This window comes from Ruditapes philippinarum, unplaced genomic scaffold (assembly GCF_026571515.1).
Source record: "Ruditapes philippinarum isolate M1 unplaced genomic scaffold, ASM2657151v2 ctg38_1_1_1_1, whole genome shotgun sequence".
In the NCBI taxonomy this organism is placed as follows: domain Eukaryota; kingdom Metazoa; phylum Mollusca; class Bivalvia; order Venerida; family Veneridae; genus Ruditapes; species Ruditapes philippinarum.
In genome coordinates, this window is record NW_026860353.1 from 289453 (window position 1) to 302989 (window position 13537).

The following is a 13537-nucleotide window of genomic DNA, read 5'->3' on the forward strand; positions in this document are numbered from 1 at the left end:
AAAAACACCAAATTTTGACAACGCCAAAATTAATTGGTATACAATATTATCAGGGAAGTGACCATTGTTTGCAGTTTTTAGTTGTTTGGGTCGTCAGACCAAGCAAATAATGGTAGCGAAATTTGCAAATGCCGAAAGTGGCCCAAACTCCTCGAAACGATTACTTCCCTTCATATGTAAATTAAGGGGAGATCATTGCGTAAAGATTGTCAAATGACAGGCGCATTAATTTTCGTGACGAAAAAATAGTTCCCGATTGGTCGAATATTTCTAATATTGTGTTATTTTTATAGATATACATGCTTATATTCAGCTCCATGATTATTTACTTCAGTGTTAAACAACAGGTTTACCGTGAACAAAATATATCGAAATTAATGAGGGTTACAAACTCTAATTAATAGAGGATATTGAATGAGTGTAAGTTCAATACTGAATTTATTGCACGAGTTGAATAGAATTATATTATGCGAGCCTCTGGCGAGCATAATATTATTTTATTCAACTCGTGCAATAATTTCAGTATTGAACTTACACGAATTTAATATTCTATTTATCACTTACCCAAAATAAAGACCGTTTAAAGTAAAATAAGAGTCATTTTTCATTGACGCGCCTATAGTATAACGCTAACATTTAGCGCGTCTTTACACTATGTTTGTATAACGCTAATGACGTCACGTCAAAATATATGCACGGCCGTGCAATACCATATTTACGGAGTCGCAAAATCGGCACGGGTGTGTGATAAAGAATAATATGGTATTCTTTAGGCAGTTATCTCATTACTCCCCCTGGTTGAGGGGTTTACACGCTCGCTTTAGAAGCGAGAGGTCCAGAGTTCAAATCCCAGTTCAGGCAACTCATGTTTTTTTGTTTCTTTTTTTAATTGATTAAGCCAAATAAACATTGAATTGAATATCAGTGTTGCAATTAGTCTTATAGCCAATTTACTATAGTTATAACACTGGAAACAGAATTTGGTGACACTTAACAAACACATTGGTTTATAATCTCACAACCTTCACATTTCTGACATTCTGAGACCCAAACAAATTCAGCGCCTTCTGTGCTTTGATTTACACTTCTTGTTGCTAATTTTTGCTAATACTTGTAATGAATACTTAATTATGTAAGTTTGGTAATATACAATTTTAAGCAAGATCTCGACACAAAAAAAATTGTAGCATCGTTGTACACATTCCAGAAAAATAATTAGATCAAACAAACAAGACAAACTTGTTTCTGACCAGGCTGCATGGAAGGATTAGCTTGACTAGAACTATACTATTTCGCACAGTCGCATTCGATCAAACTGATATTATTTCACTTACATTTACTTCATAATTAGGAATAATTTTCAGTCTATTTCACTATGTACTGTAATTGTAAATCTGTTATTAGATATGTCACGATACTCATACAGTATATATTGTTTGATCTTTTACTGTAGAGTTACAGAAATTACTTGTAATCAGAATTCACAGCTGATTCTCGGTTTCTTCTTCCTTGAATTGACAACGATTTCTCAGGCGCAGTTTTTTATTTTCTTTGAAAGGAATATTTCTGAGCATTCTCCGGCAGTTCTTTTTGTGTGTTTTGAATTATTTGTCTAGATATGTTGATAATGAAGTGTTCGGATTTCGGATGTTGATTTCGCTGACAATTCTATTTCTTAGAAAAGATGTATATTTGCTCATGCTCAATTAATGTAAAAATGCTATTACCCGGTAATAGAAGGAAACTATGATATATGGTTTAATAATGAAGAATATTTCGTTATGGTTTTGTTTAAATGATATATAGCAATAATATGGGTCAGCGTTTTGGGAAGAGGCTTGAGGAAAGGTTCACAGATAAAAGGAAATATTTCAAAACTGGAGAAAATACATTGTGTAAAAAATGTGGACAAAAACAAAACGATGGTCTTCTCCTAAGGTAAATCATTGGGAATTTGACATAGTAAGAGCTTATGAACAGTTGGTTATGTTTGTATTGTTTCAGATGTCGCAGTGATTTAATTGCCATTCATGTTTATAATGAAAATATGTCTCGTTAACATTAATGCACGCGCACACGAACGTATAAGCTAAACAACCTATTACAATTGGATATAAAATGTTTTAACCGTTATTATATAACACATTTGACGAAATACATCTTTATTTCACATAAATATACAACTATAGATGTAGAAAAAATCCTCGTTGATTTTAATATGAATATAATTTTTTTTTCAAATTTTTATTTTTCATGTTAAATAAATCAGGATTGTTTACATGTAAATACATTAAACATACCCTGAATAAAAGGATGTGAAAAAAACAACACAAAATAAACAAACAGAGACTAATAAGAAGAAGAAAATAATATTATTATTTTATGTCCATTATTAAAATACTAATAATAATTTGAGATTTCATGACCCGTTTTACTGACTATGTCACATTCAGGTGGATCAAGTCTGTGTTGCGGTTAGCCACGGTCTGGTGTCTCTTGCTGGCCTGGCTTTGCCCCTGTGGTCGAATTATGTTGTTTCGACCAGCTGGTCTTGCTATTTGTTTTTGTATAGTTTTTCATAAAAAGGGAAATAACTCCTGATGCACTAAACGTATTTATGTTTGACGCGTTTTAAATTCTGTTTGTTTGCTCAAGCGTTAATTATGTTAATGTAAAGGTAGTTTTAAGCGTGGAACTAATAACTGATGGGAAACTTATAACCACGTTAATATTTATGATGGCCTATCTTATATATACCTCATACATTGTCATTTACGACTCCTACTTTATTTTCAAATTCTAATGTCTTGATATTCATCCTGAAATATCGAAATACGGGCAATCACCTTCGGGAAATAAAGGAAAATGTAGATATGCCAGTGGCGCAGTTATTATCAAATGGATAGAGAGAAATTATATATCATTTTGTGGTTGAAAAGTGTAAAAATAGACGATTTAATGACACTTGAATGGAATAGATTTGTGTGTCAATAATTTACTTGCGAGTTTACCATTGCGGATATCCGACTACATTAAGATAATGCACTTATGAAAATAACCCCATATGACGCACTGATGTACAGTGCACTTAAGATTAAAGTTACTTGCATCAAGAATAGAAGTGATTCCCTACACGGTTAAATGATACCATTTACCTGGTCTGTACTCTGTAGTATACGCGGTTGTGTATGGATTTTAGAATAAAGTTTAAATATAAATGCATGAAAAATAAATGTAAACATTTCTGAAGATATTTTGTCACAAATTTATACCAGGACATTAAAGGTTAGATGTGCATGTTTTGTAGAATACACAATACTAATATAGAGTGTATTGAACACGTCTAAAACTTTTAATTAAAATGGACGATCCGAATTGAAGTTTAATGGACATGTTGACATAAATTTTGTCAGGATAGAACCCTGTAATTTTCAATATTTGAACCGTGCAATAGTGACAGTTACTGACTCATGGATTTTTAATTATACACACAGTTAAACTTTTTTCGAGTGAGAATAGTGATTTTACGGAAGTTAGTTAACGTAGACGAAGTGTATCGGAGAGTTTTATGTTTTATAGTGACCTGGTATAAATAAATATATTCACTTAAATTAGAAAATACGAATACACGCTTCACTTGTAGCCAAATGGTACAGATAAATTTGGTCGGAGTCAAGTGCTATTTTCCGTGACATCGTAGCTTAAAAATTTATGTGTTGAGAGGAAATGTACTGAATCATGGATATAACAGGGTTTGTTTGTCTTTTTTTTCATAACTATCATATTTCCTTAACTTGCTTATTATTAGATTATAGCATTATTATATGTATAAATATTTCGTGCAAAGGTTTAGAAATGAAATAGAGATATTATCTGAGGCAGGGCTCGGATGATATGGGCGGCATAGAACGGTTAAATACCAGAAGAGCTAACATTTTTGTTGATATAAGTACAAACAAGAACGCTCCTAATTATACCGTTTTAAACGCGTTAAAGCATTAAGACATGTTTATTAAGTAAATATTAGACTTCTTCACATGTCTTAAAAGCCCGAAATATGGTTGTGGTATGAAATTCAAACCTGTAAAATGTAGGTAATAAACTTGAGCGACTGTATTATAGTTAGGTTTCATATAACCCCACGTTTATCGTTCTGCTCCCATATAAACTTAAAATGTGTCCATGTTATTATTTTTTTATTAATGAAGAGTAGCTGGGGTTAAATGAAGGTCGACAAAAGGTCATTCATGATTTTAACTTCTGTTGAAATATCTTAGACATTTTAAATATTTGATAATATAACAGTCTATTTTTATTGTACACTTTGCTCATTCTGCATAATTGAGTATTTGTTTTTATTAAACAATATATTTGTATTTCAATTAACCGTGTATTTGTATTTCTATTAACATGGTATTTGTATATCAATTTACATGGTTTTTGTACTCGTTGTTCTTTTTAACATGGTATTTTGAATATACAAACGGGATACTTGCATTTATATAAGCAGCATTTAACCTGTCCGGAAAGTTTATCGATCACGGGCTAGAACCTATGCATGTACGAACCAAGCTTACTTTCGAAAAAAAAGTTAACCTACTTCTAAGAAAATAAGAAAATTAAGTATCAATTCACACTATAAATTGGTGTTTGAACGTTGGAAAGATTTTATATCTGATTAAGTATATCTCACTTTAGTGACTGTGCACGTGTTAGTGTAAACACACGTGTACCTCCACGCTTTCGCAAGAGTGTGTTTGTCAATACGACATTTTACAAAAGAGTTTATTTTGGTGCATTTGTCGAGACAATTTCAATTTTCATTAGTAACATATTGTTTAACAGATTTTATTATATCTATATCAATTCATTTTGCATAAGCTTTGCGGAATATCATTTTTTATACGAATTGCACGGGCACATGTTTCATAAACAATGTAAATATTTGTTCCCGAATATAAATCACATTTACATTTTAGTCACAGCAAAGCATATCAGATTCTGAATGATGTGCAAAATTAATGTTATGATTTAATGAAGGTCGGGCAAACAAATTATCAAAAAAACTTTCATTAATAAAAAGAATGACGTTAATCATATAGGAAAACAATAAACACAAAATGGTTGCATTTTCACCAGTGGTTTCCTAAACACATCACAAGAGCAGCAAAAATACAATTATAAAATTTCACATTTATACAGTACACATACAGTATAGTAATTCATGAATCAAGTGACATCGTTTCATGGTACAAGATGACAAATCAAAAACTGAATTTTCAAATTAGATTATATGAGTTTTCGATCGAGTATGAATATTTGTTTAAGTACATGTATACAGTGGTTAACCGTTTATATTGTACATGTATGTATAATAAATTGTAGATTTAAGAATATATAGTATTTTAATTTACATTTGTACTGGTATTGGTATCTATAAGAATCAATTCTTAAAAAAAAAGCAATTTGTCAATAATTTGAAAATTTTGCAAACAGACTACAGGTTCGGACACGTATCAGATTTGCCTGCTCTTTAAATATTTATGATTGATACAGTGTATAGCATAAACTATTTGCATATACACCATTGATGAAACAGATAATAGGGGGAGTTAGCCCGTGGCACAACAAATACAATACACCAGAGATTTCTGACCAGTATAGTTTGAATAAATATAACACGATATTAGAAATGACTTTTACACGATGATAGATAAAGCTATCCGAATTTCTAAATATTTCCGACATTCATTCGTTATGGTGTATGAAATATGTAGTAACATTAGACACGCCATTGTGTGTATTGTATATTATACATATTTACACTAGTTTTTATTGAATTATTTCCTTTTCTTTCCATTTGCTACCTGAAACGAGACAGTATTCAAGTTGGATAAAGAGGGATAAAATTCCATTGAAATTATCACATAATGGGCCGCACCACAACAGTTTAAATAAATACCCTTCATATTAAATGTATACTTTAACAATCCAACTTTAAAAATCAGTATTTACTTATATATAGCATACATCATATGACAACGTTTTTTATCTTATTGTGTCCCCAGAAATGCTTTTATTTTATTTTCTCAAACCTTTTTTTATTTTTGTGTCCGGTTATAGTTTCCAAGCTCCTGTTGCCTTTTTGCAATTAGTGCAGGTATTGTTATTGATAATAAGTATTTTGTATGGAAGTCAAAATATTACTTTGTTTACATTTTGTTACTTTTATGACTAATGATTTCACATTCAGGGTTACTTTCTTCAGGTTATAAACATCTAACATGTTCTTAAACCATATATTTACGCTAAAGAAGTAAAATTTACTGGTTTCTGAGTAATAATGTGTCTTTAATATATCCCTATGCTACCTATTACAATGTCGCGTTTATTCCCAAACCTAAAATACATAGTACATTATCTGTATGATAATTCGATGTCATAGAAATTTAATTACTGCTGATTTTTTAAATGAACTGTTTATTTTTAATTTTTGGTTTATCTAGGTGAAAATGTAAGGTTTGGTACCAAACAATATATAGCAGGTCCGACTGCACTCTGTGTATGCCAGCCTGGTTCACAGGCTAGTCACCTTTGTTTCAGCAGTGTCATAGTTAATAATGAAGAGTTATGTGGAGAAAAAAAACCTTGTAAGTTACCTTAGTACTGTATCCACAAGATACAGAGAGACACGAACTAAATACGTACATACAGACACCCACGTTGACGAGCTTTTATAGACGATCTAAATCACATAGCATATTTCCGGTCAGTCTCGCCACAGGCGTGTAAATCTCGCCAAACATCTTCAAATCTTCGACAACTGTATTTTATCATTTCACCAGACCGAACGCGGTTTGCTTTAACCACTAGAGCCAGGCCAACCTACACATCCGTACAGTCTGACCAGGTCGCTCTACACTGTTAGTAACTTATTTTTATTTATATATTTTATACCGGAATCTTATTAAATGCAAACAGACTGCAAGGCAATATTACATAAATTCAACAGGTCAAGTGGTTAAATAACAAAAAACTTCCTGGTAAGATACTGAAAATTATATTCTTCTCTAGGGTTTCGTTTTACTGTTGAAAACTACACGACAATTATTATTTTTTGAAGTAATCGAAATTCTATCCATTTAGAATTGTTAATCTTGACGTACATCGTACAGATGCGGTTACATTGTATTACCAGGTTGAAAAAGAAAAAAACACCGAAAAAATGTACACCCATTCAAGTATTCATACAAAACTACATACATTAAACAACGTTTCTTCAGTGCAGTTTTCTATTCATGATTCAAATGCACCTCATATTGTTACAAGGTCTGAATACGACAAGAAGCATAAATGGCAAAATGTAAAGACATGTAAGGCCGTTTATCAATGTAACTGATAGTGGCGTCTCGGCTATGTTTGTCAAGGCTTATCATAACAAATCATGTGACATAACCGTGGGTGATTTATAGCGTTGAGTGCGTCCCACTAAATTCACATCGAACATTTAAAGGAAATGCACGTTATCATAAATTTATTACCACCCCACGCTATGAAGGTCTTTTTTCATTCATTTTCGTTTAATTTCGTTGCTTCATCTACGCCTATCATACCGTCATTTTCTGGGTAGTGAATGGAAACAGCAGTTGCCCCATATAAGACGTGGTCCCGGTTCTTTTATTACATGTTGAGTATCGATACACGGGACCTCGATTTCTTAAGGTATTGCTAGTAGTTGAGTCGGAGATCGAACTTGGGAGTAACCCCTAGATTACTAGATCATTCCGTTACCACTGGACCAAGAATCCTTTTTTATCAGTCTGAATTTAAGTTTTATTTTACACACGGTAGGCTTACTGTGTAAGTGAGTCACTAGCATATCAAATTAACTGATGAATAAATTTTGATCTAAACAATCAAAATATATGCTTTATTGAGTAAAACGTCCGATCGCTTTTGAAATTTAAGTGAACATCGATTACCTTTCTTGTTATCACTTTGCATTAAATACAGTTATTTTTTCATTGTAGTTTTTAATGATACTGTACAATATCAATATAAAGTGGGATTTTTCTAAACATATTAATATACCATGTATTGTCAATTCAAGACAAAAACAAGAAACATTAACATGTTGTCTCAGCGAGATTTTAGCATGTATAAGTAAGACACGTTGATGTTTCAAGAATCACTGTAAATTATTATCCTCACAATAATTATCCAGAAATTCATTAGTTACTTGTTGTATTAATCTGTTTCATAGATTGCGAGAATTCATTGTAAGGATATATAAAAAACTTAACCATCATATGACAAAATAGCTTCTCTTTTGCGTTGTATACGGGAGACACAATGTTTTGCAAACCAACATTTTATCTAATTACATAAAAAACTTCATATTATATTGAAAAAGAAAGAAAAAAACGAAAACTTTTGCAGAACATATATCAGGGATTATTTGATTTATTAATTCGTCTCTCTTTCTTTGCAAATGATACCTTGTTGTTAAGATGCTGTAAGTCAGCCCAGAGATCGTAGGTTCGAGTCTCATAATTAGGACACCTGTTCATGGTCCAGTAAGTGGACACAGCAGCGTAAATAGTTAATTCCTATATGTTAATGTTATTGTCTCTCAGTCCAGGGATCTTAGATAGGTTCGACTCTATCTTTTTTATCGTGGCATTTGCATGTTATAGGTCGAATTCCGACAATGTGTATCGACATTACAAACGTACTTAAATAACTTTACCATTTCTCTTAAAGTTACTTTAACTCCAGACAATATGTTGCTGAAAAAGATACATCAAATTGAACACCTTTTTAATAATATTGTGAACTCGTGAGCAGATGATACTTCTAAAACTTTCTTTTAAAATTTAAGTCTTTTGAACGCCTCTTGTCAACTTTGTCTTTTAATTAAATCAATTTTTATACTTCATCCATTACATGCGCCAGCAAATTTCAACATTTTAATATAATATGTAAATGTGCACGGTGTATAGTGGTAAAATATAAAGTTATTTCAATGAATTTTTCTCGAGCGGAACATAAATAGCAAAGGAATTTCAAAATTAAAATTTGAATTACAAGAAAAATAATAAAAAAATAATTATAAGAATGATAACGTTAAATGGAAAAACGTGTTTTCACATTGAGACCCACTGTAACAGGAAAATGTGTACTTTTTAGTTAAATGATATAAATTCTTATTTGCGTTAAGTAAAAACGATGTAAGTTAAAACCCAGATGTAATATACTCTCTAAAATCGTGTTATTTTCTGTTGTATACTAGTTATGTCATAATCATTCATTAACTTGTTTTGAACATAGATCCAATCCAATGAAAATTGGCATTCATTGCTTATATAGTTGAATTATGAGCTATACACAATATATAGCATGGGTTTTCCGTGGTGAGCGTCATTTGTTCATTTCTTTGTATACATACTGTTATTTTTTACCAGAAATATTCATGGTTATAGACGGAAAATTGTCAAGCTGAAATAATACCAAACTAAACGACAATATGATTGGCCAACGATTCATGGACAGATGTGACTTATTATATGTGAATTTTTGTGAAACTGCATGATATGACAAATATGTCTTTAAGTAAATGTATACATATTTATATATTAAAAACTTACTTGACATGTATGATGGACTCGGCTTTATTTTAATTTGTATCAGTCCAATAATAGTCTAATACGATAAGATTGCCCAGCCACGAGTCAGGAATCAGGCCAGTCGGCAAGAATGTGAAAGTTGATTTGGATGCTTGTAGGTGTCAAAGGTTCATTATTATCACAACACCCGTTCGGATGAGTTATGTCTGTTGTGTGTTGTCCGTGTGTGTCTGTGTGTGTGTGTGTGTGTGTGTGGGGGGGTCTTTTCTTCCTTATATTCTATTTTTCATTATTCTTAACGTCATTCGCAGCCACTAAATTTAAAATAGTGCTTAATTACTACTCGACATGTTTATAATTCTTTCTTTTTTTATTATTTTCAGATTTGATCCATACCAAATTTTTGAGGTAAGTTTTAACTACATGTATGTTCTTTAATCGATCGCTATTGCCAATATTTATGTTAACAATTTGCAAGCTGAGATAATGTTTTTATATTGTTATCTCTCTCAATGTTTACACTTTAAGTCCATATTTAACTACATAAACATTGTCATTAGAAAAATAAACATCCATTGAGAGATATAGTCAATCTTTTCCACATTTTTTTTACTTTAAAGAGACATGTCAACTAGTTAGGTAAGATTAAAGGTGAAATGGTTAAAAGAATATTACATAGTTGTGCAAATTTACATTTGATTTGATGTTCTATCCAGACCGAAAAAGCTTTGGCAAAAAAGTTACAGCTCGCTATATAATATGGGTCATGTTAAATATATCTTTAAGATTTCATTTGATCAGAACGGAACTTAAAACAATTGATAATTTATCTTTAAGGTGATCTTCCGCTAAAGGTTTAAAAATTGTGACAAACTTTAGTTCCCAGTCTACTTGCGTCTTTCAAATTGGGTCATTTCAGTGTTGCAGATAAAATAAAACAGAGAAGAAAAAAAAAAACGCTCAGAAATTTTGTAAAGTGGTTCTCGGTAGATTAAGTAAACCATACAAAACATCAATTGCTGTATAATTATATATTTTCGTTTTACACCCCTACAGGTTGAACATCGACCATGTTTGATCCTCAAAGTTACCGTGCTTGCCGGAAGGAACATCACCAAAGGATGGTCAGATTACGGTAAAAATATATATACTTCACATTTACTTAATGCTTTGTTCCGAGTGTAATTTTCTCGAAAAATTCCTGCCATTTGTCTATATATCCTAAAAATAGCAATATAAGAATTTCTTTTGAACGAAAATCTTGTTATCTATTATCATTATTTAAACAAATATTGTATATAGCTGTTCAGTTATATAAAGTGTATTATGTTACGGAGTATAATCTTGTTGAATGTTTATCATTGCTTTAAAGTTATGAATTGAAATGCTATATTAGAATACTAGGATTCTCATATTGTAGTAATAGTATAGTTTCTGTAGGGTACCATTTGAATGACGGGGGTTTTTCTTTGTATGATCATCTTTAATTTACAACTTGTAATTTTTTTTGAATGTAAGCAGCCAAGATCTGTGCGGCTTATAGACGCAGCATATATGTTACATTACTATTTTATATTGATGTTTAACATATGTTAAGTGGAATGATACCTGAACCAAACTTTGAAGAAGAACTTCAGTATCCTTGGTCATAGAACATTTGTCATTGAAATTGTAAAACTGGTAAAAAGACATTTCCCGCTGCAATAAAAGCACACTGTATAAAAAAATGTCGAACTAGATCACTTATTCTCGGGTACATACCTCTTAACTCAGGAAAGACATTCTAGTGTTTCGATAATTTTTGTTTTGTTTGTTATTACAGTGGACACCCCGGATCCTTATATCAAGATATACATACGGACGGCACCAGAGGGTAGAAAACAAACAACGGTGAAAGATAACGAAGTAAATCCAGAATGGAACGAATCCTTTACATTCCTCCTCGGCGAGGCAGTAGAAAATATCATGGGTACGTAATATCCGTATTCGTGATATCCTGTGTTATTCTTAAACCGTTCTGACGTTTTTCGAATTTGGCTATAAAAACACCCACTCGCCACAGCCAAGTCAAGGCGGACAGACATAAAAGTTTTTCGATTTGAATTAAAGTGGATTGGTCTACAATGGGGAGGGACATTTTCCGTAATTATTTCAAATATTGATTAAATAAGTAGTCTAAGAAATGTATCATTCAATGCTCTACTAAAATATTACTTGAAAAAAATGCTGATGAATTTGTAAGGGATTTTGTATACACATTAAATGATGAAAAATAATATTTTGTTCTAGAATATTATCTGTTATATAGATATATGTAATATCAGATCATGAATCTCACACTTGCCAACAACATTCATAATTAAATTTTTCGTGGTTTGTTGTTATGTAATATATGTAATTTATTTACCTTCCATAATATACCAATCCATTTTAATACGAGAAATTCTGTAATATTTTAATTAATTATAATTTGTTCATGATTGATTAATTGGTTGATTGATTGATTGATTGGTTGATTGATTGATCTGACTTATATTGAGAAGTGCACATATATACCTTGTATGCCGTGTTATCATACAATAATATTTGGATACATTATTTCAAAAAGATGTAGGCGGTGCCACGTGATAATTCCTACTTGTATTGAACACAACTGTTCTCGGAAACTAGATTTAATAATACCTAGATTTTATCTTTATCATGCAGGCATTGCAATAACTGTGTCATTTTCATGCGAATATATTTATTTCCTAGAAATCTATTCACAGTTTTTGTGCGGTTGATATTCAAACTTGACACAGTGAAATATTCATCCTCTATATAGGTACATAAAGGTTAAAACTGTTTCTTCGTGTCGCCACCAGTGATGTTATCTATGTATATGGCATACCTTGAGATTCAGTCTTCATTTAATTATAGTAATACCGAAATACATAATTTTCATATTATGCTTCGTTAGTCAGTGCAAAAGCTTTTTTGCAAATATATATATTTTTTGCCATAACTTAGTCTTTTGATTGCTATTTTTTTCTCGAAAATCATCTAAATCATTAGAATTGGTGCGAGAAGAAGCTAGATATTTTGTATTCCTAGTTTAAATAGACATTCGACAAAAAAAATCACAAACGAAGTTTTTTTTTTATTATACGCCAACCAAGTTATAAGGTAACGGAATGAATGTATACATTTGTTAAAAGGATTCTACTGGCTTTTTTGACATGATGGGACTGGGTATTAATTTTTTAAATTATGTTCTTTTTGGCTTCTTAACAAATAACTTGTATGCAAAATTTCAGATCTTTCGTTCACTCCAGTTTTCCAGAATGAATGACTTTATTTTAAGAAATGACCCACAGTTGAAATGCGTTGCAACCCTTTTCACTCACATCCCCTTTTCGTTCACATTCCCTTTTCACTCAAATCGAGCCAAAAATAACACACACATACGATTTTCAATATACTTCTAAGTATATATCTACATAATCGTTTGCATATCTTCCCATTTTAAATTCCCCAGCTATGTAAGAAATTCAACTTTTGTATCTTTAGAGTTTTGGACCTCAGTGGAGTTACTTTTATTTACTTTGTAGTTTGATACATACATGGACGTTTCTCATATTTGTAAACCAAAATGTAAGATGTGGAAATAACATATAAACATATTATTGTCTACTGCCGTGATGTAATTACGTGTTTTACTGCGTCTTTCTTCGATGTTAAATTTTGTCTTAATTCCGATTTTAATAATCATGGGAATAGAAAATACATTGAAACATCATTTGAAGATTTAAAATTTGTTCGCCTGGAGGTGTGAGAAAATCGTCTAGATATTAGTATATCTTACAAAAATGTCGTCTGCTTTTACCAGTAACGTATACATAATATGCTGTAGAAATTATTAATAATATGGT

General features: G+C 31.3%; 1 protein-coding gene across 4 annotated transcripts in view; it reads left to right on the forward strand.

Annotated features, from left to right (window-relative positions):
* The window catches only part of LOC132759765 (cytosolic phospholipase A2-like), a 56434-nt gene that overhangs the window by 23314 nt on the left and 19583 nt on the right, over positions 1-13537 (forward strand). For 3 of the 4 annotated variants that reach the window (XM_060751596.1, XM_060751595.1, XM_060751597.1), the window contains 3 exons: positions 10010-10034; positions 10683-10761; positions 11449-11595. In XM_060751596.1, coding sequence (XP_060607579.1) covers positions 10010-10034; positions 10683-10761; positions 11449-11595 — 251 coding nt within the window. Of the gene's footprint in view, positions 1-2853; positions 3753-10009; positions 10035-10682; positions 10762-11448; positions 11596-13537 lie in introns of those variants that run through there. The other variant, XM_060751599.1, reaches the window with a different exon arrangement.